At 43.5% G+C, this 27,228-nt stretch overlaps 1 protein-coding gene across 1 annotated transcript in view; it reads right to left on the reverse strand.

Annotated features, from left to right (window-relative positions):
- The window catches only part of DPH6 (diphthamine biosynthesis 6), a 203,690-nt gene that overhangs the window by 137,135 nt on the left and 39,327 nt on the right, over positions 1-27,228 (reverse strand). The window contains exon 4 of the mRNA XM_082275013.1: positions 814-887. Within this exon, the coding sequence (XP_082131139.1) occupies positions 814-887 (74 nt within the window). The remainder of the gene's footprint in view (positions 1-813; positions 888-27,228) is intronic.

Raw genomic sequence — 27,228 nt, forward strand, 5'->3', positions numbered from 1 at the left:
CCCAGCCTCAAGCAGAAATTCACTCTCCCTATTAACAAAAAAAAATGTTTTTATCCTCATGCTGCTAGCATTAGTAAATAGATAGAAAAGTATATCATATTTTCTTGTTTTCACATTTCTTTAGTTACTTCCTGATTTCTTGCCTAGGCAAATTATGTCATACATCCCAGGAGTCTTTGAGGGGGAGAAGAGAAGGAGGGGGTTTTCTAAGCTAAACACACTCTCCTGCATGCATGTCTGGGCTAAGGGCAGATGGATTACAGAACCCCGTTCCTGCCTGACCTATGGCATAATGACGCCAGGGCTGACTTCTTATCCCTCTGGTTGGACAACAAATTAAGTCCTCCCAGATTCCTGCACGCCCGCGGGGGCCGCACTGCAGCAAGACTGGTCAGTGATTAGTGAATAAAAAAAATCTCACCATACCCAGCATTGGGATTCTATAATACAAAGCACCCCTTGATGTCACTTACAAGAACACCATAAAGATCAAGCTGGGTCCCCTTAAGTGCTCGGTCATAGCCCTCACCACTGGCCATTAAGATTAGGTCCACAATTCAACCTGCATCTGTGCTCCAATTGCTGGCTATGAAATCATCAGCAGGTTCAACTAATCATGTTTGTATGCACTACATATGAGCAATATTACCATTTTGTTTTTCTAGTTGCTACACACTGCTACTCATAGTCCCAAATTACAATATATTTTCACACTGTACAATTAATCTGTGCGAAAAATTTACACCACAAGATCCAAGATCAAAATAATTAGGCAATAAAAGCAACACCCATAAGCACAAATAAAAATCTTACACATTTTCTACTCGAACACGCTGGTAGTCAGACAGGATGGCTCCAACAGATACAGCATCTACACACTCCTTTTCCTGGAAGAATAACAACATCCATGAGAAAATACCAGGTGGAAATTTACCTCATTAACTTTAATGATAATGACATAAATGATCACATACAGTCCTAGTAAAAAATAAAATTCATCAGAAATGTAGTATATTAAGAAATTGAGTGGCGAAGGACAAGTCACCAAGCTGCATACACTAGATAATAAAATATCCAAGACCAATTTTTGGGGGGGTTTGGGGTGAAGCAAGGAATGATAAGTATTCGTGTCCAGTTTTTTTTCTGCTAAAGATTTCCCTTCACTTTTTATCCCACAGAAGCAAAAGGAAATCTCTCCAAAACAAGAGAAATGGAATGGGTGCCCCCATTGGAATAATCCATTTCTGTTCTTGTTCCTAACGCAACTGTAAAATCTGGATTACACCCATTTTTTGTCCTAGGGACAATGGACATATAGAAAGGGATAGAAAAAAGCACAGCGCCTTCTAAGTGCAGCAGTAGACAAATTTAATGTAGGTTTAATAAAAACTTACTCACAAGGGTAAGCATTTAAAATCAACTAGGACGTCTGCGTACTGCAGTCCTGGGGGTCCTGGTATCCTCGCTGGCTTGCACGGTAGAGGGATTCCTGGGTGGTGTCCGAGGTTTCCCTGGTCCATGGAACGTAGGGGAACAGCTCCAACAGGCCGTGATGTCACTTCCTGGTCACGAGGCACAGACGTAGTTGGTAATCGTGCAAGCCAGCAAGGATACCACCACCCAGGAACCCCAGGACTGCGATGCACAGATGTCTTAAGTTGATTTCTAATTGCTTTTATCAAGTTTACCCTTGTGAGTAAGTTTTTATTACACCTACAATAAATTTGTCTACTGCTGCACTTAGAAGGTGCTGTGCTTTTAGTGGCTTGTACCGCTTCCACTAGCAGCCGCTACAGTGAGCAGCATTCAGATGAACTGTCTTTGCTGTCCCCCTCCCCCATCCCCGAAATTACCCACCAGTTGGTGAGGTGACACTGAACTCTATTTTGTGCCAATTATTTATTTATTTATTTTTTTATATATAAATGGATGCAGACAGAGATTAAAAACCTCAATGTGTGAAGATGGAACAACAGTGGATAAAACGGAAACAGCCTGCACCTCCACCACACAGAACGATTGGCCTCTTACCAGATCGCATTGATCATTGCTCTAACAGTGATCAAAAATGCCTTGAGATCCTAAGATGGATCATACTGAAGAGCACTCTGCTGGGTCTTGAATCATCCAGGAAAAGTTATGTACTAATCCCTGTCGGCTCTCATGGGGTTAATGATACCCAAAAAGAGATAAGAGAACAAATGTTGCAGTACGTTTTAAAAAGATTAAATATTTATTAAAGAGGAGTTACACTCACCATGTACATAATAGAAAAGCGCAGATAACAAATGTCAAACATCCGATCATAAGCCGCTATGCAGCGGTGGACTCCTTCCGGCTTGTGATGTCAGATTGCGGGCAAACTCCACCTACATGTTTCGCAGTAGCCTGCGTCATCGGGGGTGGGGGGGGAGTAGCCAGCAAGGCTGTCAGTTTTGCTGGCTACAGAGGGGAGAGCTGCAACAGCCTGAAAGACTTGATTGTCTGGCCACTCCCCCCTCGATGACGCAGGCTGCTGCGAAACATGTAGGTGGAGTTGGCCCGCAATCTGACATCACAAGCCGGAAGTCCACCGCTGCATAGCGGCTTATGATCGGATGTTTGACATTTGTTATCTGCGCTTTTTTATTATGTACATGGTGAGTCTAACTCCTCTTTAATAAATATTTAACCTTTTTGAAACGTACTGCACCATTGGTTCTCTCTTATCTCTTTTTGGGTATCATTAACCCGATGAGAGCCGACAGGGATTAGTACACAACTTTTCCTGGATGATTCAAGACCCAGCAGAGTGCTCTTCAGTATGATCCATCTTAGGAGCTCCAGGCATTTTTGATCACTGTGAGAGCAATGATCAATGCGATCTGGTAAGATGCCAATCGTTCTGTGTGGTGGAGGTGCAGGTTGTTTCTGTTTTATCTACTGTTGTTCCATGTTCACACATTGAGGTGCTTATGATTGTGGACTCATCACATACTGTGGGCTTTATGTTTTATAGTGCTGCATTTATATTATTTTATTCTGTTGTCATTTATTTGATTAATGCTGGCTGCTATAATTTAAATTTGGAAGCGTGGTTCTTTCTTTACATTTTAGAGATTAAAAACCTGACAGGGCTTTTATGGATGATTTCACTTTAAAACAAAGTGCACTTAACCTGTTTGCCCCTTTGCACTGATTTACAGCGACTCATCATCTCCCCCCATAGATGCATATTTACCTGCAAACAACAGCCATGGCCCCTGCACATTACAGCCCTGTAGCCTTCCAAGGGGCTGCCTCCACCACTCCCTTTATCTCCAGCCTCAGGATCCAGGACTGTAGAATGTTATGGGACTGTGTACTTTGCACATATCACTGTAGAATGAACCCACCACCACATTGTGCTGACAGGTCTGGTCTACGGTAACAATTGTAAAGGCTGCCACCATATGGTGGATAGATGTTTGAAGTGGTGGTAAATTTTTAATAATGCTGTGTCAAATCCTGATTTTAAGATTACCTATACGGTTTTGTTTTTAACCATTAAAAGGTGTACTTCACGGGGACGTGGCACTCTGTGGTTTGTTTACTTTATGCCTTATCCTTGTATAAGACCAAAATGGGTGCTTTCCAGTATAAGGCTTCCAGCTCAAACTTCTGGCAGAGGTGATGGCCACAAGAAGAGCAACCTTGAGTTGCTGCATTGGCTGCAGCTGCTAATTAATGGAAAAATCTCCAACATGTTCCTTTGATAGGAGGAGATTAAACAATCGACTTCTGTCAAGCAGTGGGAGACCACACACTGATCGCAATTTTTGTACACAAAATACCATATTTTCCGGCGTATAAGACGACTGGGCGTATAAGACGACCCCCCTAATTTTCAAGTTAAAACATAGGTTTTGGGCTATACTCGCGGTATAAGACTACCCCCCTTCCGGAGCAAGGCAACACCATTGAAAAACATCAGATTTCTCATAGATCTCCACGGTACCCCAAGTACTGTAATACATGTAATCTCTCATAATATCTCCAAGGTGCCCTAAGTATAAGAATTACCAGTAGATGTAATCTCAAGACGCTGGCTGTGTGGGAATCCTGTACCGGTATACCGGATGTACCATAGCTTTGGCTACATACAGTATACCACGCAGAGCCAATCACAGTGAGCGATGTATTCTATTATTGAATACAAAGCCTGCTTGGATTGGCAGAGTCAGAGAGGCAGGCTGATGTTACTCCGCCAATCCAAGCAGGCTTTGCATTCAATAATAGAATACATCGCTCTCCGTGATTGGCTCAGCGCGGTATACTGTATGTAGCCGAAGCTACAGTACATCCGGTATACCGGTACAGGATTCCCACACAGCCAGCGTCTTGAGAGATTACATCTACCGGTAATAGTTATACTTAGGTTACCTTGGAGATATTATACTCGGCGTATAAGACAACCCCCCATTTTTGGGGGATTTTTTTGAGGTTCAAAAGTAGTCTTATACGCCAGAAAATACAGTATTAATATGTACCAATAGGAAAACTCACTGTTTTAAAGCCAGTTATCACTTGAATTCTACTCCTATGGAGCTAAATCAAAACCTATTAAAACATATATGTTGCAGTTCCAGAATATGCATATACACATGTAATTAACAATAAAACCACTGCCCAATTATTTGTACCCCTAATTCTACGATTTCTCCCAACCATGAAATTGTCCAGCGGAGAAATAAGCAATAGTGCTCAAGAGTTTAATTGGTGAATAACACAGCCTGTAATTATAGCCGGAAATGTAATATTAATGAGAGAGAAAAAAACTTTACCAGCAAATTACCTTGCAGCCATTATCAATTTCCTTAAACTGCAGGTCCTTAGGATAAACTCTGTCCCCCCTGTAGAGAGGTAGGCAATTTTTCTTTGCCTGATAACACAACCATTAAATGTGGCGTGTATAGCAAACCTCCTTACTTTTCTTTAAATGAAATTGTTGTGTAGCCTCAGGGGGCCTCTGTCTGTCTTGATCCCGATGTGTCAGTTAATCAGATAAAAAAAATAAATAAGTGAAATAATCATCAAGTCAGAACCACAAACAGCCTGAGGGAGGCAGGGAGGGAGAACAGAAAAAGAGAGAGGGGGAGAGTTATTAAGATTTGGAAGCTGCAAACAAAACAAGACATCCGGATGATGTTACAGCATGTGTAAAGGTTACTGATCGGCCTGGGACCAGACTGGTGACTCTCCCAGCTGCGTACCTGCCACAGGGCCTGCACCTCTCCCCAGAGCCTGTAGGAGTTACACAAACATGTTTAACCTTGCTGTCACTGGAGATTCTCAAATTTTATTTTAATCACTAACTTTTGGAATCTCTAGTACTGAAAAATCCAATATTATGACAAATGCAGAAACATTTTTGGAATGTTTGTGTTTCTCTTTAACCTACACCCCTTGACTGGATGTCCATATGTACGAATGACAGCCAGTGATGAGCTAAGTGTTCTGATATCATAATCGCATAATAATATTCTCAAGTGAGGATTGGACAACTTAGGGTTACCCATTGTTATATTCACGCCACTTCAATCCATTGGTAGGTTGGATGAGAAAAAACGGAGTAAAAAGAAATAAAAAAAGGGCGCACTGACCTAGCGCATTATCCTCAATAAGGCTTTATTTGTACAACAAGGTTATTTAAACTTATGAGTTGGTCATGACACAGTGGCTCTGAGGAAGAGGCTGAGCCTCGAAACGCGTCAGCCTTCATCTTAACAGGAATATGGACTAACACATGAACTATTCCTGACACTGGAGCGTCTGAGCTTGATATGACTATTTTCTACCTTTGTTTGTGAGTAGCCATTTTTTATATGTTGTACAAATAAAGCCTTATTGAGGATAATGCGCTAGGTCGTGCACCCTTTTTTTTTTTCTTTTTGCCTATAGTACTGTTGGACTACCCCAGTCCTTTTGTGGGCAGCAAGACTCTAGCCATCCGAGATGCCTTATGTGAGTCCCGTGGCAAGTGTGGCCGGGGAGCTTGGATTCTAAGCGCAGGAGAAGGGTGTTATCACCGTATTGTTTTGTAGAAAAAGCTGAGTACCAGTGCTAAAGACATCAGGCAAATATTATGCAGAACGAATTCTTCGGAAGACATCGGTCTATGGCTAGTCACATTTTTCTCACATCTAGGTGCAGTCATTAATGAATTTGCCACATTAGTGCCAATGAAAGTACAGTGTAAACTACTGTGTGCACAATTCTTAAAGCGGAGTTCCGCCCTAAAAAAAAAAATTTTAACAAAAAATACCCTGAACCTGCACCGGAAGTGACGAGTGACACCGGTGCAGGCGCATTGACTCAAGGGATCGATGACGTTCATCTCCCAGGAGTTAACGCAAAGGAGGAAGTGAATTAGGGGGCCACGGCTGCAGAGGGTGGAAGTGGAAGGAAGGTAAGTTAATTTTCAGAAAAAAAAAGGTAAGTGAAAGAAAAAAAAATAACTATCCCAATTCTTGTTCAGGTTATTTTATGCTAACAGAAAATGCAAAGTTGAAAAATAGGCCGGAACTCCGCTTTAAATAAGCAGATCATAAAATCAATTAACAGGCACATTGACCTTTTGTGCATGTCTGACAAGATTCACATCATTCTCTACAGGGAACACAGGAGCACTGGTTGGATTTACTAGATTCAACAGAGATCCCAGTTCTTTACCTCTTGCAGTGGTTCTGAGCCATTCCGTCACACAATTCTGCCACAACTGTATCATAAGACAATCAACATCCATGTTCAGCCAACAAAAAAGGAACACATTAGTCTCTGAAGTCAAAAGCCATACACTGAGCAAATTTTTGCCCGTTCCAAATGAACCACTCCGCCTGCCATCCATCTTTGGAAAAATGAAGGGAGCTGGACAGAAACTTGGCAGCTAAACAGTGCCTGCATCCAATCAGATGCAGGCACTGTTCAGGCATTCTGACAATCAATCGCAGTGGGAGCATCGTCCATCCATGCAGTTTATTCTGGATTGAGAAATCTATGTGTGTTTGGCCAGCGTTAGTATTAGGAGCACATAGTTAATCTCTCTCAAAGTAAAAGCTTACAAATACATATCTATAAACTACAGACTACTGACGTATTCTTAATGCAAACAGAGCCACCTGAGGACAATTATAGAAGATGGAGACGCACTAGGTTTTAAGGAAACATTTGCAAATATTCTAGGGTCTAGTGTCTATTATACGTTTTAAACTCTTAATAAAGAGAGTAAATGAAGCTTCAAAATAGAATCCTACATTTTTTTTATGGGGCAACTTAAAGTGATTGTAAAGTCTTGTGCTTTTTTAAAATAACAAACATGTTATACTTACCTGCTCTGTGCAGTGATTTTGCTCAGTGCAGCCCAAATCCTCCTCTTCTTGGGTCCCTCTTCGCTGCTCCTAGCCCCTCCCACCTGTTGAGTGCCCCCACAGCAGACGTCGTAAGGACACGGCGTACTGACGTCATCTGACTGCGACTACGAAGTGCGGACGAACGGAGTCGTCCGGCCGGCGGCTATACCATCAATGCTCTGTACTTCCTGATTAATTGTGAGTTTTATTCTTTAACTTTTAATAAAATTTAAAGCGTTTTTACACTATGCAAGCTGTTCTCTTTTTATTGTGGTGATTACCTTGTGGCCATCCTTTGGAGTAATCTGGGTTAGAACTTGCCTCAATACAAGCGTCCCTATCCATGGAGCCTGGTTTATCTACAAGTGTATTTATCATCTACATTTGGTAAGAGGCGATTTCTACTGGTGAAGGCTAGCACTAGTTCTGAAGTGGTACACGTGACTGCCTTGATACACTTTGGCTTATTTTAAATTTTTATCTGGTAAGAGGCGATTTCAGCTCGTGAAGGATAAGCATGGAAGTTAAAGTGTTTATGTTATCACTTCCATTCACTTTGGCGTTTTTACTGCTTTCACATGGTAAGAGGCGATTTCAGCTGGTGAAGGATAGCACTGACTTTTGATTGATATATGCGATTGCCCTTACTCACTTTGGTAAGGGGTACCTTTGGGTGTCCTATTGCATGGGATTTAATTCCTTTTCCTTTTTCTTTCATTACAACATTTCTTTTTTAACTATCAGTTTGTGAGCATTTAGACTGGTGATGGTTATATCAACACAAATTTATTTTTTGAGTTAACCATTGAATGATCACATTGGTGTCATAAGTCACTTCAAATCATCTGTTGGGTTTTACGCTATTGCGGTTTTTATTTCATTTTATGATTCAACGACCACGGAATCACCACAAGTTTACTGGTTCCGGCCCTCCATCAAGGGGACAAGATTCACTACAGAGAACCTGCATTTATATTTGCCTTTTCTGGTAAGCATACATCCATAAGGAGCCCGGTCTGAAAACTGAGGATTACACCAATTTATGGACTTATATGCATTTTAATTTTCCATTATTCACTTTTAGCGCGACTTGATATATAGACATTCACTTTATAAAAATTTTGTAAAAGAGTGCACCAACGACCAGGTGGCCGCCCTGCAAACCAGCGTCACTGACGCTTGATGACGGAAAACAAGGAGACACTAAGCGCCCTAGTAGAGTGCTCCTCGACAGGGAATGGAGGAACTTGACCCCTGATGCAATAGGCCTGAACCACCATCTGTTCCGACACCCTGCACACAGAGGTGATAGCCACCAAAAAAGACCACCTTTCCGGGGCAGCGCAAGCAGCGAAACTTTCCGAATATTTTCAAAGGGAAGCTTCTGTAGAACTGACAGCACCACATTAGGATCCCAGGGCGGCAACCGAGCCTGCACTGAAGGAACCCAACGTCGGACACCCTGAAGAAAAGTACGCACGAGGGAGTGTGAGGCCAAAGTCGTTGGAAAAAGACCGCCAAAGCCGATACCTGGCCCTTGATGGTACTCAAGGCCAACTTCTGTTCAACTCCCGATTAAAGGAAGGTTAAGAACCGATCCACCGAGAAGGAGCGAGGATGAACCCCAAGAGACTCACACCACGCAATGTACGTATTCCACGTACAATGTTAGGTATTCCTAGAAGTAGATTTTCTAGCTTTCAATAGCGTAGGAATAACAGACTCGGACAAATCTCCACCCTTCAGCACCTGGCGTTCAACAGCCAAGCCGTCAAAGCCAGCGACTGTAAAGCAGGATGGAAGATCAGGATTGGGACAGCAGATCCTCCCTGAGAGGAAGTCCTCAAGGAGCATAGGCGACCAGTTGTACCCGATCAGTGTACCAAGACCGTCAAAGGTCAGTCTGAACGGAATCCCTTCTGCTTTGATCCTGCACAGGAGTCGTTGCAAAAATTTGAGAGGGCTGGAGCGAACCGGTCAGCCCACCTTAGAATGCCAGCTACTTACCGAGCCGCCAGGACACTACTTGTGCCCCCTTGGTGATTGAATTGTCCAAATTAATTCGTATCGGACACCCCTAATAATCGTCAATCTGGACTTTGCCAGAGTCCAGACCCCCTAAGCACATCTGCGCTGAGGACGCCTCCCCACCCGGACAGTCTGGCATCTGTGGTGACAACCCTTCAGTACAGCAGGAAAAAGAATTTCCCTGTTGAAGTGCCAGAAAAGGAAGTCACCTCTAGAGACCGTGAATACTTGTCCCATTTCACCAGAATCTCTTTAGCAGAGATTTTGTGTGGAACTGTGCAAACAGACCACCTCAACGGTAGACACCATCAGGCCCAGCACCTGCATGCAAGCCCGGAGAGATGACCGTCTGCTGAACAGAAGCTGAATTGCCTCCTACAATGTCTGGAGTTTTTCCAGAGGAAGAAACACGCTGGCTGAGGCAGAATCCTGAGTCAGACCCAGATAGTCCAGTTTTGGTGGACAGAACCAAAGCAGACTCCTGTAGGTTTAGAATCCACCCAAATTCTCTCAGAGTTCGTAGCGCAATCTCCAGGTGTCCATCAGAGCAGTCAGAGACTCCGCTCGCAGAAGAAGATTGTCCAGGTACCCCAGTACCGCTATCCCCTGCTGACTCAAACAATGGCAGCACCAGGGCTAATACTTTCGTGAAGACCCAAGGAGTGGAGGCGAGACCAAAGGTCCACGCCACAAGCCAATAAAGCTTCTCGCTCTCGGCAAAACAGAGGAAGGGTTGGTGACCCGCACATATTAGAATGTGCAGGTAGGCATCCTTGATGTTGACAGAAGTGAGAAAAAAAAACCCCTGATGTAGGAACGCCCCTACCGTATGAATGACTCCAAGCAGAACTTCTGTACTCGCACAAGCAGTTTAGTGCCTTGAGGTCCAGAATTTGACATACCTTGCCTTCCTTATTGGGAACTGTAAGCAGGTTTAAGTAAAATCCCCTGAAAACATTCCAAATCGCAACCGGAACAATCACCCCTTGAAGGAACATGTCTTGCACTACCCCAAAGAGACCCATAAGTGATCTGGGGACAAGTGCAGGTTGGAAGGGAAGAGGATGAGACCGAACTCGATTTCTTAGTCTGATTGAATAACTTCGTGGACCCACATGTCCTATACCAGGGAGGTCAATGGATCCGGAAACCAGCGAAGACTTTCCCACACCCCAGATACGGGTGAGGGCACCCCTTAATGCAGAGGCAGCCTTGTCTGCAGGTCTGGAAGAGACCACTTGTGGCTTGCCAGACCAGGTCCTCTTGGAACCTCTGGTGGAGGCCCTGACTTTTGATCCCTTGTCTTGAGACCCTGAGAGATGAGAAACTTCTTATGAGCTGAGGAGAATGGCCCACATCTATGAAAGGGCTCCTTGCCCTCGGTAGCCTGCAGAAGAAGAGTACTCTTCCCCCCTGTGAGACCCTTAACAATGTTACCCAAGTAAGCTCCAAACAGGCAATCCTCTACAAGGGGAGATCAGATAAGGCCTTCTTAGAAGTCTGGCCCATAGACAAAGTATTTCAGCCAGATAATATGCCGAAGGCTCACTCCTGATACAGACAGCCTAAAAATCAAAGGAGCCGCATCCAAAGAGGCATCATAGATAAACTATAGCCCCTGGACCAACTGATCCATCAGCTCCACAAGACAGGGGGAAGCAGTTTCCAGGTCCCGGCGTAAAAGTTTAGCCCACTCAGTCAATGCTTGTGACACCAGGGCAATAGTAAATACCAGCCTAAGTGCCGAACCAGCCACAGTGAACATCTGGTGGACCAGAGCCTCTGCCCCCCTATCAGCTGGATATTTAAAGGCCAGGGACTCCTCAACCAGAATGAAGGTAGCTTTAATTAACCTGGAAACCGACAAGTCCACTACAGGGGGGACCGTCCACCTTTAACGCAATTAACCCTCATAAGGACACCGCAAGCAAAAAGCGCTTAGGAACCACTGCGTTTTGGACACCGGAAATTGTCACAAAGAAAATAAATCCTATTCTCTACTGTCTCATTTTGTCATCCCTATCAAACTTATTACCAAGGGCCGTGAAATTCCTGTGTAATGCTGGACTTTGGGGCTTGGGGGGAGCTTAAAGGACATTGATTATTATTGCTGTGGGCGTATTCTAACAAGAAAAAAAATATGATTCTATTCATAAGGAGACGGTATCCAGACCCATGACACAACTCCTTTGGTACTCCAATTTGAGGCTGGTAATCGTGAGATGATCAGCTTCAAGCTGATTATGTAACCCTAATTTCCTGTCATCCTGGGCATTCCTTTGTTGTCAAACCATAATCCCTCCATTAACTGGGAAGCATGGACTATATAAATATTAGGACCCCCCATCACGAATACAATTTTACAGAACGTTGTCGAACAAGTTCCTAACCAATCAAAGAATCACAAATTGATGTGGTAGCTACCCAGTTATAGGACAACCTGTCTCCTCAATACCATGAGTTTAGGGATGTCTGTGATAAAAAGAATGCCGATCAATTACCTCCTCTTCGCCTATATGACTTTCCCATTGAACTGCATCCAGGTGCAGAAAAACCTTTTGGCCGCCTTTTCAATCAGTCAGAACCTGAATTAAAGATGCTCAGGGAGTGGCTTGATAAAAAATTAGAGAAGTGCTTTATAACACACTCAACATCTCCTGCAGGGATAGCCCTGTTCTTTGTTTAAAAAAAAAAAAAAGAAGGACTCTACCTTGCATCCATGCAGATTGCAGGGATTTGATAAAATCACTATTAAAAATCATTGCCCACTTTCCTAAATAACCTTGTCTGCATCTCTCAAAGAGACAAAGGGAAAACAATTTTTAGAACCAGATATGAGCATTTCAAGTCCTTGGTTATGCTTCTTGGCCTTTGCAATGCTTGCACAACTTTTCAACACTTTACAATGTTATTTTTCAAGATCTGTTGGACCAGTTTGTGATTGCTTATCTGGATGATATTTGCATCTTTTCTGATAACCTACAGAAGCATCCCAGGTGTGTGCACTGTCTAAAAAATTAAGGAAGAATCGACTTTACATCAAATTGGATAAAAGTGAGTTTTAATTACCCAGATCCAATTCATGGGATATATTATTTCTCCAGAAGGAGTAAGCATGGATCCCAAGAAGATCAATGCAGTGGTGGATTGGCCTGCCCCTAGAAATGTTAAAGAAATATGATTTGTTGGGATTTGCGAACTTCTACAGAAAATTCATAAGAAAATTCTCTAAGGTGATAGCACCAAACAAACAGCTGACAAAGAAAGGGGTGCCCTTTGTGTAGTCACCTGATGCACAGACTGTCTTTAGTAAGCTAGAGTCTTTTCACTTCTGCATCAATATTGGTACATCCCGATCCTGAACTTTCTTTTACTATGGAAGTGGTTGCTTCAGACTCTAGGGTGGGAGCTATCCTTTCTCTGCAAAAAGAAAAAAAGATGCAACTTCATCCTTATTTCTCTTTTTTTTTCCTTCTTCGGCTAAAAGGAATTGTGACATTGGGAATAGAGTTGCCTGCAATTAGGCCTTTTCTGAATGGAGGCATCTGCTGGAAGGGGCTAATCATCCTATAACTGTTCTCACCGATCATAAACTGTTCTCACCGATCATAAACATTTGTTCTGCCAAGAGATTATCTTCTAGACAAGCACTTTGGTCTCTCTTTTCCCAGGATCAATTTTGTCATCTGGTATCGACCTGAGTCAAGGAATGGTAAGGCTGATGTCCTATCGAAAATATTGTCAGAGCCTCTCCAGGAAGGCAACTCTGAATTCACAATTCTGTCTCAGAAGAACATCCTAGGGGTCACCAATTCCAAGACATTTTTGAGTCACCTCAAAGAGGGGTATGAGAGTAACCCAGTTCTCAATCATCCTCCCAAGGACATTAACCTTGAGTACAAGAATGGCTTAGGGATGCAAGCACATCGTCTCTATGCATCTGAATCAGTTTGGATAGAAGCTCTCAGGTAGGTGCATGACTCTACACTTTTTGGGCATTTTGGGGTTTTCTAGTATAGAAGAACTTTTATGCCATTCCTTTTGGTGGCTTGGTTACAAGAAAGATGTCAAGAAGTATGTGACCCTGTGTCTGACCTGTGCACGAGGTAAGACACCCCACTCTTTTGCTTTGGGGTTGCTCCAACCGCTCTCTTTTCTATCAAGACCACTGGGATCAATTTCTATGTTCTTTATGGTCGGTCTTCCTCCCTTGAAAGAGATGACCACTATCTCAGTAGTGGTCGACCATCTCACTAAGTTGGCTAATTTTATATCTATTAAGGGGGTACCCTCTACTGAACAAACAGCGGAGTTGGGGGTTCAAGAAGACTTTAAACTACATGGAATACCTGATCATGTGGTGTACAGTTCACTTGGAAATTTTGGAAATCTTTTGCTCAGCTTTAGGTGTAAATTCTGCTTTTCATCCTTAGTCTAATGGTCAGACTGACATGGCCAATGAAACTTTAGAGCAGTACCTTCAATGTTTTTCCCAAAGCCCTTTTTCCTTAAATACCGGGTATCACCCAGTTTTCATCTGATCTCCCTATGTCAACTCCAATTTCTGCTGTTACCAGCATATTAACTACATTACAGGAGATTGAGGAGAAATTGATTGATTGATACTTTGAGGAGGCTCAGGAATATTACAAGGCCAGTGACAGACATCACAAATCACTTCCTACTTTTCTTGTGGGGGGGTCAAAGTTTGATTATCTACCAAAAATGAAAAATGTGACAGTTCATGTTCCATTGGCTAAGTTGGGTCAAAAGTTTGTGGGACCTTTTCAGGACTCTGCTCAAATCAACTCGGTCACTTTTTCGCTTAAAACTTCCTGGCAGTATGGAGATTCACCCTGTTTTTCATATGTTGCCACTCAAACAATTTATTGAAAATCCTTTTTTTGGAAGAATTCTTTCACCTCCTCCACCTTTTGAGGTACATGGTGAGGAATTTGTGGTTGAGAAAATTCTTGATTCAAGAATTTTTAGGAACAAATTACAAAATTAGGTATTAGTCCTGCTGCGGCCCATATCTTCGTTACTGACCTTTAGCTTGTTCCTCGACTATGCTTCTACTTGATCCCAACCTGCAACCATTTGTTACGGACCTTTTGCTTGTTTACTACCTACACTTCTGTTTGATCCCTACCTTCTATATCTGCTACTGGACCTCAGCTTGCTCACCTCCTGGTGGGGGGATCCAGAGGACAGCAACCTGGTACTCATATGCAGCAAAACCTTTCTACACCATGAGGAGCTCTGGTGAATACTGGTTAATGCTTAGACCCCACACTGTGTGATCCGCTTGTATACCTATTCTGCTGGTTGGTGGGAGCTTCTCTACCACTACTGGTCCCTGGGCCTCATCCGACTGTCACAAATAATATGTGATTGTATTTCCACTATATTTCTACTTTATTAAAAATGTCAGATCTCTGTTTTATTGTCATATGGAGGCTATATGAGAATGGAGAAGACACTATATGGAATATGTAACATCTGATCATATCACAATAGAACCTAACCTGTCAAACCAGGAAAACTGATCTTTTAAAAAAAATATTGCTGGTTTTTAACCACTTCAAGAACACCATAAGCTTTTGGAAAATGCAGAAAGAAAATTAAAATTAAATATTTTACATAAAGTTGCCAATTTAATAAGATATTTCTCACACACAGTATGCAAACAGCCATTGTTTGCTACTGGACATGTGATCGTTGTGACTGGTCACAGTGGTCACATGGCACCAGGGCGGATCAGAGTGGCGAAGTACATTTATTGGTTACAGATCATACCACACCGAGCCCCACGGGGGTGAACATGAGGCACAGGTCTGGGAAGATGTTTGGGTATGTCCTCCCAGAATGACGCTTGTCCTGCCCAGTCATATATGTACAGTGGCCAGGCAGGAAGCAGTTAATGGGAGAAGCAAAGGGGAGGGTGAGTGAGCTTTCAATTGATGCTGGAGGCATTTATGTGTGCTAAGTGAAAAAAAAAAAAAAAAAAGTTTTTATATAATAAAGAAACGATAGCTACTTTAATGAAACTAGGGCTGCAACTAACGTTTATTTTCATAATCGATTAGTTGGCCGATTATTGTTTCGTCGACTAATCGGATAAAAACCTCAACAAAAAAAAATGTTGGTGTATAATTTAGTTAATATTCTTGAATATCTATATGCAGTGGTGAATATAAATATCCAGCTATATAGTTGGATATTTAATCCCCTCTGAGACAGATATATGTATTAGAGGTTTAAATGTGGTACATATCAGACTCCGAGACCAACATTTTTAAAATTTGAAAAGACCTAAAACACTTTTTTGCAAATTTTCAGACTGGATTGGTATATAATATTCATGACAGACTCCCTAATTAATAGGCAGGTAGTTGGATACAAGCATAGTGTAAAAAATATACTATTATGGAATAAATAAAGAAACAATACAAATCGTGCTAACAAAATAGTCCGAAATGTGACTGGTAAAACACCAATGTGCAATAAACGTCCATATTAAAAGTCCATAAATAAAGGTGCAAATGTGGTGACATAAACTTCAAACTCAGGAAGATGTGAACTGCGATTGGAAGGTGCAAGGTCCCACCACCAGCTTAGCCTCTTACCAAAAGTTGAATTTTAAGGGCATATACGGATGTGACCCCCCAGGGGTCATGCAACCAGGTGGAGGGATTCCCAAGAAAAACTCAGAAGGCACTCTACCACACTCGTGCTCCCTAGACTCTTACCGGACAAAAGCCAGACAAGAAGCTTGGAGTAATATTGATGAGTGATCCTGCCGGGAATTGCTGGGCTCTAGGATGGTTGCTGTAGTTGCTTGTGCCCAAGAGGAACCGACCCAAACAGAAACCTGATGGTAAGCGATCCTGCCAAAAAGTGCCTGGACTCTGATAGGCTACTGTGACTTCTGTGTCTGGTTAAACTCAATGATAGGGGACACAACATAGGGGACAGCCATAGTGCATTATCAACAGTAAGATTTTATTGAATACAAGTGATTGCACTTACAGTTATGAAGACAATTATAGCGAGTTCCCTCAAGGTGGAGCTGTATGGCGGGGTCCGCCTGCAGTGCGGACCACTGCCTAGGTCTAGTTGTGATGACGCGGCGCCTCCTCTCTGACGACGTTTCTCCCGATTGGGCATCCACTGAGATAGGAGGCGGGGCCAGCGTCATCACTTCCGCCTTTAAATATGACCTTTAACCAGCACTTCCTGGGTTCAGGACCCTCCCATTCCTTCCTAAGGACTAGTAACCGATCATATTTGTATGTAAATGTGACCATATCAACCTCAAAGAGATGAAAAGAGTTTTAGATGTCGCCAAATGTTATTATGATGTATATTCACCTCCTATCTCAGTGGATGCCCAATCGGGAGAAACGTCGTCAGAGAGGAGGCGCCGCGTCATCCCAACTAGACCTAGGCAGTGGTCCGCACTAATCGGCTGACCGATTAATCGATTACGAAAATAGTTAAAAACTATTTTCATAATCCATTAGTTGTCGATTAATTGATTCGTTGTTTCAGCCCTAAATAAAACTTTTGTGGTACTTAAGTTATAGCATTTTAATGTTGAATAGATGTTAACACACATAGATAGTAAAGTTTTTTAATTTAGTATATGTAATTTATTGTTAATTATAGGGTATAGGAAAAGGGATGAAATTTAGCACCGCATTACCTTTATATTGTTTTTTGCAAAGGGGAGTCTTAACATTTGCAGCAGCTGATTGGTGGGTGTTTGGTTGTTAAAACAGCGCAAAATGGGGGTATACGCATATTCAATTGTTCTCTTTAAAGTAAATTGGACCTGCTTTTATCCCTCCTTAAATTTCAATTTGAATGAATTGTAAAACGCATGCATATCACCTATTTACACTAATCCTTAGATGCAGATATACTCTGGTGGCTGTAAACACTGAAGAAATGTCATGCTTTATATATAATGTATCTGACCAATGAGAAGATTCCTTATATCTTTCAACCACCCCTAGAACAAGGCCAAGAAGGAGATGAATGGCTCTAGATGGAAAATAAAGAAAGCTTTACATAATGGTACCTAATCCAGCAAGCCCTGCACCAGGTTACCCTCAGAAGTTTGGATCCAAGAATCATATTAGCTTTACTTCTGCATTACATTATAAAGAAACTGCAATGCAAGTAGTGCAAATAGTGAATTTAATGAATATATATAGTAAATGTGTTGCATGTCAATATGAACTACATGGCATACTACTGTGCACCAGTTTTTTAACTTTATCACCTAATGACCGTTAGAAAATACATGCTAGAACTTGGAACAGTGTCCTCATACTCCCTTTTCTAGGTAATCATCATTACCTAGAAAAGTAAAAATTGCTGTTTTTGGCTAGTAACTGTTTCTTTAGTAGTCTTAACTCTGCTTTTCAACACTTATGAACTCTTTAGGTCCTCCCCACTCATAACAAGAGACTGTACAATGAAACTATTAGAACTGCCAAAAGTAAAGACTGGAGATACATGTCAACCATCCATTTTCTTTGCTATCTCTCTCTCATTTAACAGCCAGATTAGACACTCCCACCGTTAGCCTGATTTCAGATTTAACAAAATAACATTGTTGTTGCTTTCAACTCTGCTCACAGGTAGGTGAAAGGATATTGTATTCCTTGCAAGATCAACAGATATTTTCTGTACTTGCTGAAAATGTTCTTAACCTAAAACCAATAAAACAAATGCAGCCACCACATCTGGCTGTTAATCTGCACTATTTTACATTTATGTACTTGGTTTTATTGATCCTTTAAGTGGCGTAAAGGAGGTGAGTTGCTTTTACTGTAAAGAATTATTAAAAAGGTAAAGAATCTGTTCAGCCGCCCCTTGTTAGGGATATTCAGTACTGATTTCCACTCAAAGGGGGTGTGGACCAATGGACAGTACAGTACACCTGTATTATGCTGCATCCCCTAAGCCTAGTAATCCAGGACTGATGTGGTTAAAACCAAATCTCCCTTTCCCTTAAAGGAAGCATGCACACTAATAGAGCATTTCCTGTAAGTATCAAGAAAGAAGACGGTCCACAGCCTGCTGCTCAATTCTAGTAATTATAGTCTATTCCTAGCCAGAAAGTGGCTGTATTTTACTATCCATGTTTCATGCAATCTGCATTCATCACTATTTTAATTAAGCCAGACTTTAATTTAGTGATTTCATCCCAAAGTGTAAGAGGGGGTGTGAGAAAAGGGAGGAGGAAGAAGCCGAGTGAGAATGTAATGAGATGAAAGGACAGCAGAAATGAAAAGATGGAATTAGATCGGAGACACAAGCAAAGGATGCAGCCACTGATGGCATGGAGAAAGAAAACCCATGTAAGACACAGAGGAAAAATGTATCAATGAGAAATCACAAATATCTGTACTTGCTAAAAGCCAAGCTTCCAGCCCTTTCCTTCCTCAACATCCCTGCTTTTTGGCATGATATACAGACCTCTATAAAGAAATGAACTAATTACCGATAAACATGTTATATTATATTGCTTTAACTTATTGATAAATGATTGCATTTGTTGTTTCAAAAGACTAGTATGAAGAATATAGCAATAAAAAAAATAAGTGCGTGTAACTGATAATTGTTTGCCTACGTGCTTTGTGCTAAAGGTGTCCTAGGCCTCAGTTGTAAAAGTGTCTGAAATAAGACTTGTCCCTGCCTCCTTACAGACACCAAACCAACTCACATCTCCACTGCAAATTTAAATATGTGATTTGCATAGCTGCTATGGGTAGAACAAACAGCTTTTCCTTTAGGCATGTTAATGATTGAAGCTTAGGATTCTTTTAGCAAGCTGGGAAAAAAAAAAAAAAAAACAATGAAATAGTATTTAACTAAGAAAAAAAAAAAAGAGAAAATGGGATTTTTGTCTTACCCTAAAATCCATTTCTCTGATGTTCATTGACGGACACAGCTCTTCATCTTCTTGACTGGAGGGTTATACTGCCCCCTACAGGAGTAGGACACTAGGCAGAGAAAACAGCGTGAACTTGCCTATGTGGCAGTCCCTGGGTGTATACTCCCACTTCCTGCTATAGGTATTCAGTTTTGTAACAAGCAGTGTCAGAAGGAAAAACCCAACTCCATAGAGGGGCAGGTGCTCTGTCCGTCAATGAACATCAGAGAAATGGATTTTACGGTAAGACAAAAATCCCATTTTCTATTGATTGACGGACACAACTCTTCATCTTTTTGACCGTAGGGACATCCCAAAGCAGTGTCATACATGAGGGGTGGGAACAGCACAAAAAACAAACTTTTCCAAGGCTAAACTTAGCCAACCAGGTAACTTGGAGCTCAACTGTCAACAACTAGAGCTCACCTAAAAATACAGAGGACAAGCCCTCTAAACAGCAGCCTGGAAAACTTTGCAGCCAAAAGAAGCATCTGCAGATGCCAACACATCCATTTTATAAAACTTTGTGAATGTGTGTATAGACGACCAGGTAGCCGCCTGCAAACCTGCCTCACTGACACCTGATGATGAAAGGCCCAGGAGGCACTAAGCGCCCAATTAGAGTGCGCCTTGACAGGGAAAGGAGGAACCTGATCCTTGATAGAATAAGCCTGAACGACAGTCTGTCTGATCCATCTGGAAATGGTCACAGCAGAAGCAGCCAGCCCTTTGCAAGGTCCATCCTTGAGGACAAATAGGAAGTCTGATTTCCTAAAAGACTTCGTAGCTGCCAGATACACCCTTATTGCCAGAACCACATCCAGGGAGTGAAAGGCAACTTCCTTCGGATGCTTAGGCTTGGTACACAGGGAGGGCAACACAATGTCTTCATTCAGATGAAAGTCAGAGACAACCTTCGGAAGGAATGATGGACATGGACGCGGAACCTTCTTATCCTTGTGAACCACCTGGTAAGGTGAACAACAAGCCAACACCACCAGTTCACACACCCTGCACGCCGAAGTAATGGCCACCAAAAAGGCTACCTTCTTAGACAACTTATGCAGGGTAATCTCCCGAATATTTTCAAAGGGAGGCTTCAGGAGAACTGACAACACCAAACTGAGGTCCCAAGGCGGCAATTTAGACCACACTGGAGGAACCAAGTGTCCCATGCCCTGGAGAAAAGTACACACCAAGGAGTGTGTGGCCAACGGGCATTAAAAGAAAACCGCCAAGGCTGAGACCTGGCCCTTGATGGTACTCAAGGCCAGGCGTGCACAACCCCTCGTTGGAGGAAAGCCAAGATCTGAGCCACCGAAAAGGGACAAGGGTGAACCTGGAGGGATTCACACCACGTAATGTACCTCTTCCATGTACGATAGTAAATCCTCCAAAGAAGTAGATTTTCTAGCTTTTAACAGCATAGGAATCACAGAGTCAGACAACCCTCTGTCCTTCGGCAGCTGGCTATCAACAGCCAAGTCATCAAAGCCAGTGACTGTAAAGCAGGATAAAAGTTTGAACCTTGGGATAGCAGAGGGAGTCTCCAAGGAGCATCGGCGACCAGCCATACCAAATCGGCGTACCAAGACAAGCGAGGCCAGTCTGGAGCCACTAGGATGACCGGAATACCTTCTGCCTTGATTCTGCGTAGCAGTCTCGGCAGAAGCTGGAGAGGAGGAAAGGTGTATATCAGACGATACTGCCACTAAAGCGATACGCCACTAAAGCGTCTGTAGCAATGGCTAGAGGATCCTGAGACTGTGCCACAAACCTCTGAACCTTCCTGTTGAGGCAAGAGGCCAACAGATCCACCTCAGGAGTACCCCACCATAATATGCACAGCAGAGAGGGCTGAAACAAATCTTTCTGCCCACCTTAGAATGCCGGCTACGTCCCGAGCTGCCAGGACACTTCTTGTGCCCCCTTGGTGATTGACATAGGCCACGGCCATGGCATTGCCCGATTGAATCCCCTGGAGACGACTTGTCCAATGATCCAGACAAAGTCTGATCGCTCAGAGCTCCAGTACATTGATCGGTAGTCTGGACTCTTCCTGAGACCAGACCCCCTGAGCACAATCTGTGCTGAGGACGCCTCCCCACCCGGACAGGTGCATGGAAGTCCGAAGAGACGTCTTCTGGTCAGCAAAAGCCGAATTGCCTCCTTTTGAAATTTCTCCCGAGGTACTGTAGAAACACTCTAGGACTGAGGACGAGTCCAGAGTCAGACCCAGATAGACTAGGCTTGTGGATGGAACCAGGGCAGACTTCTGAAGATTCAGAATCCAACCGAACTCCCTCAGCGTTTGCAGAGTAATCTTCAAGTTGCCCAATAAGGCGGACGAAGACGCCAATCGTAAAAGCAGATCGTCCAGGTACCCTAGTACCGCAATCCCCCACCAACACAGTAATGCTAGAACCAGGGCCACTTTTGTGAAGACCCGAGGAGTGGAAGCAAGACCAAAGGGTAACACCACAAATTGATAATGGTTCCCGCCCATGGGAAAGCAGAGGAAGCGCTGATGGGCAACACATATTGGGATGTGAAGGTAGGCATCCTTGATTGCGATGGAGGTGAGGAAATACCCCTGATGTAGGGACGCCACCAGCCTGCGCATGGACTCCATGCGGAAATTCTGTACCCGCACAAATCGGTTTAGAGTCTTGAGGTCCAGTATTGAGCGCACCTTGCCCTCCTTCCTGGGAACTGTAAAAAGGTTTGAGTAAAAACCTTAAAAAACTTTCTGACTTTGGAGCAAGAACAATCACCCCTTGAAGTAACAAATATTGCACCACCCCATAGAGATCATTTAGGCAATCTGGGGATAAGTGCAGGTTGGAAGGGAAGAACCTTTCCGGAGGATATGACCGAAACTCGATCTTGTAGCCAGAGCGAATTACTTTGTGGACCCACTTGTCCTGGATCGGGGAGGTCCATAGATATGGAAAGCAGCGAAGACGTCCCCCCCACCCCAGATACGGGTGAGGGCAGCCCTTAATGCGGAGGAATTTTTGTCTGCAGGTCTGGCAGCATCTGCTCATGGTTTGCCCGACCAAGACTTTTTTGAACCCTCAGCGGAGGCCCGAAAGGGCTTGGATCCCTTGTCTTGAGACCCTGAGGGACGTAAAAGTTGCTTGTGAGCCGAAAAGGAGGGTACTCGTCTGCGACAAGACTCTTTACACCTGGAAGCGTGAGGAATAAGAGTACTCTTTCCCCCTGTGAGACCCTTGATGATGTCATCCAAGGAAGCACCAAACAGGCGATCCGCCACGAATGGAAGATCAGACAAGGCCTTCTTACAAGCCTGGTCCACAGACCAGCATTTCAGCCAGATAATGCGCTGTAGGGCCACTGCTGAGACATACAGTCTAAAAAGTAGGGGAGCGGCATCCAAAGAGGAGTCACAGACAAACTGCAGCCCTTGGACCAACTGATCCGCCAGATCCACCAAGGAAGGGGGGAGTTGTTTGTCCTCCAGGTCCTGGCGGAAAAGCTTAGCCCACTCGGCCAGAGTTTGCAACACCAGGGCAATAGTAATTACCGGCCTTATTGCCGAACCAGTCACAGCCACATATGGTGAGCCAGAGCCTCCGCCCTCTTATTAGCTGGACATGTAAAGGTCAGGGACTCCTCAACCGGAATGAAGGTAGCTCAATTTGACCTGGAAACCGGCGAGTCCACTACAGATGGAACCGTCCATATGTAAAGCAGTTAATCCTCATAAGGATACCACAAGCAAAAACGCTTAGCAACCACTGCGTTTTGGACAACCCCACTGTTTTGTGACAATGTTGTCAAGGTAAGCGGAAAGAGGAACACTCTTGCAGCTTTGGAGGGCCTGTGGGTGCCAAAAGGAATTAGTGTCTCCGACGCGCAACCTCCATTTTTAAAGTTTCACGCACTGACACAAACAGTGCATCCACCAGCACCTATTTAGGCCTGGCTAAAGGAGCAGAGGATTCATCCTCACTATCTGAGCACTCAGGGTGCGTGGATGCAGACCCAGTAGGGTCGCTAAATACTAAGCTCACCCCGAAAACATAATCAGGGGAGGACGCCGACTGTGATCCCGCAAAAAGGACACCGCCCAAGGGCCCACAATGGACCCCCTATCGAACCCCGCAAAAAAAAAAGGGGGGAGGGGTCGCCCTCCGAACCCTCCATAGAGGGCATAATAGGACATAGGGGCTGCCCACCGTGACGCGGAAGCGCAGGCAGGGTACCCTCACTAAAACAGGGCAGGTGTCCCGCACAATACTGGCGGCAAGGCTGTCATTAAAAAAATGAAGCACTTCCTGCACACATGGTGGGAGTGTCCGAAACTACAGGGATTCTGGAACAGGGTCTTCCATCTGATCCGCAAGGTTACTGGTATATCCATACCTCAAACCCCACCGATAGCTCTCCTAAACTTTGCTCCGAGTAACGCCTCCAAGGCTCAAAAAAGGTTGCTCTATTTCATGCTTCTGGGAGCGAAATTGACTATAGCTAAAGCATGGAAGAGCCCTACGGTCTCTTTCACATTATTTAAAAGAAAAGTCTCCTGGATCATGACCCAAGAAAAACTATCTAGTAGTCTCCTGAATACATACCAAAAATTTGAGACTATAGGGAACCCTGGGCTGCCTATACTCACACCTCACTTATCTATTGAGGGGTCTATCTCAAACTATTGGTGGATCTTGGGACCTTCGGGGCGTATATGTACTCCAACCCTACTCCTCTCCCTCCTCTCTTTTTTTTCTTCTCGTCTGTTTCCCCGTTTGTCTTCTCTTACCCGCTGCTTTCTCTGTCCTTTCTTCACCCCTGTTTGTAGGTTTCTACTGTGGTTAGGGTATCCATGCCAGGATTCTAGTTGATCCTGCTTTCCTACGGTTTCCCTGCTACAAGGACCTTTTTTTCTGAAAGTACTACTTATGCTTCTCATCGGAGCTCAGACGTTATTGCGCTCCTGTTTATACTCCTCACCGATTATCTTGGCAAATTACCTAAGCGGTCCTGATTCTCATCCGAATCGGCTTCAATATTTTCTATTCTGAACTCCTTCAGTCTGCTGCTGATCAATTATTCGAGTGGGGTCTTTCCCTGGCTCTCCGGGCGACAGATTGTGATCCCATTGGGATTGCTTGGGAGTCAGGGGGGTCCCCCCGACTGCGTGATGTTCCAATTTTACTCACGTTGCTCTGGCTCCATAGGAGCCTTTTTACTTGCATTGTTGTTTATGGATGACATTGTATGTATATACATCACATGTATGGTGAAGCTTTCTGTATGTTACCTACCGTTTTATTTGGCTAAATGTTATCTTCTGTTGATGGATTTTGTCTTGTTAAAACTTAATAAAAATCTTTGACAGTAAAAAAAAAAAAAATTAAGCACCCCCACAGCACTACCCCTTCCAAGGAAGGTGCCAAGCTGACCATATGACCTAGCAGGCCGCAAGCCGCGGCCTAAATTTTTGTGGAGGCCCAGACGCTATTGCATGGATCCTCAGCCTGGCAGGTGCAAAAAGGCAGAGTTGGGGCTTCAGCTACATAATTGGGGTGCCCAACTCGGCGGCATGGCCTAGTGGGCCACAAGTCGCGGCCTAAATTTTTGAAGGCGCTGAGCTGCTAAGACGCGAGCTTCAGCAGAGCCGATCACCCAGCGGCAGCAGAGGGGAAGGCAGATGCCCTAACAGGGTGCAGTGACATCAGCCACCCTCATAGGGGCCGCCTTACATAGTATCCAGCAAGTAGGCCGCAGAGCCGCCGCCTAAATTTTTGTTACATTTTTTGTTAAAACATCCGCTTCCCCAGCCCAACAACCACCGCAGAGAGCCCAGAGGACATCCCTGCCCTTGTCACCAACTCCCAGAGTGGCAGGGAACCCTGCTCAAACCCCTGTTGCACCCCAGGAAAACCCAGTCAGCAGCCTGGTCAGCAGCAACTTCAATCAGCAACTTCAATCAGCCCCCCCTTTAAGAGCATGTGGCAAAAGCCAGCTCATAGCCTTCAAGCTTTTTCTCTGCCTAGTGTCCTACTCCTCTAGGGGGCAGTATAACCACACGGTCAAGTAGATGAAGAGCTGTGTCTGTCAATGAACAAAAGAGAAGTTCCATATTTAAACTAACCTGTGAAGATGATCTTTATTAAAGGCAGCCAAATAAAAAGTATCTCAATTCTTCTTAGGAAAAGGAAAAAATTAGGGTCACTGACTCTATCCAATGACCCCGACCGTATAACAAGTGTCAAAATGCAATGATAAATTAAAGTGACCGATATCCACACTACAGACTTTGTCCCATACTGACATATAGACTAAAAATACCCAGCCTTTTTCTTCCCCCCCCCCCCCCCCCAAAGTATTTTGGTTAGATCACAATAGCCAAGGTACCCTTAGACCATGTCAAAAACACAGAAAATGGAACCTCAACCACTGAGCAACAAATCAAAACCAATAAATATAAGCTACAATGGTAGTAGGCAATACAAAATAAGAAAAAGAAAGAAACAGCAGGGGGCACTGCTGGATAAGTTTTGTGAACAAGGTAACTTTGTGGAAATGAAGAAGCCGTATAATAAGGAATGACTAACTAACTCAACTCCCACAATGCACTGGTCAGTACTTCACAAGCATACTTATGTCAGAGTGACTTTAGACTGCTATTGTCCAATATCTGACAAAGCAGAATAATTTGGAAAACAAATTAATGGCTTTTACGGACCCTTTCACACTGCTCTGCTGAAAAAAAGTAAAGAAACGCATGTGCATTTTGCATTTTTGGTGTATTTTCTGGTTTTCTGACTATCAGCATGCACCTATGAAACATGGACATGTGAATCAAAAAGCACACCAAAAATGCAACCCATGGTGTGTTTTTCGTGCATTTTCTATTGATATCAATTTAAGATGCGTTTTTATTGCCCTGTTTAAACAGAGCCCCAAAGATGCAGAATACAGGACTTTTAAAAATGCACTGCATGAGAAGAGTTCCATGGGATTTAAAAGGAAATATTATTACTGCGTTTTTCCTGCGCTTTTAGCATGGTAAAAGTGCATAAAAACGCATCAGTGTGAAACAGACCTCAATGTTTTTATCATTATTTTACTTTTATAAAAAAATTGTGTCAATTTATGACAGTATTTGAAAGGAAGTAAAAAGGACCAGGCCGTGCGACATTGTAGGCTACATGATAGGCACCTGGCTCTATTTTTTGTAAATGTAATATATTTTGGTTTCACCGATGGCACAAGAGGAACATGACTGTCACTGAGCAGCAAATGGACCTTCGAATGGCTTACAAAGCAGAAGTATTCCAGTATGCTCAGTTAGACATCCAGGAAGAATACTTATCTGTAGCATTAATCAGCTGGGACATCCGGGAAGGATACCCCTTCATGAGGGTCAATCTGTTGAGCAATCAAAACCATTTACTAGAAAACCCACTATACAGGCTGCTTGTAGCAGAGATCGGTCAATAAAAATTGATTGCAAGTGACTGAGGGTCCCAGCAACCCCAACAAAGCATCCCATGTTTCCCCCCAAAGTCTGCAATGCCACCGGTGGGGATTTCAGTATAGTTTAAAGGACTAAGAATTACCCATGTACTAAGAACTAAAATACCCATGTGAGATGCCTTGGATGAAAACTGCCATTCTCCAAATCGAAGACTGCATGCTAGTTTTTGGGAGCTGTAGCAAAACCTATTCCACATTACTGGAAAGATTTTCCTACCCAGACAAAATGGGATTTTTGACACCGTAAAATCCATTTCTCTGATGTTCACTGACGGACACAGCTCCTCATCTCCTTGACTATGTGGGTTATGCTGCCCCCTACAGGAGTAGGACACTAGGCAGGAAAGAACTTGACTATGCCTATGGGGCAGTCCCAGG

The sequence above is a fragment of the Pelophylax lessonae genome, assembly GCF_965119305.1.
Source record: "Pelophylax lessonae genome assembly, chromosome: 13".
NCBI classification, from domain to species: Eukaryota; Metazoa; Chordata; class Amphibia; order Anura; family Ranidae; genus Pelophylax; species Pelophylax lessonae.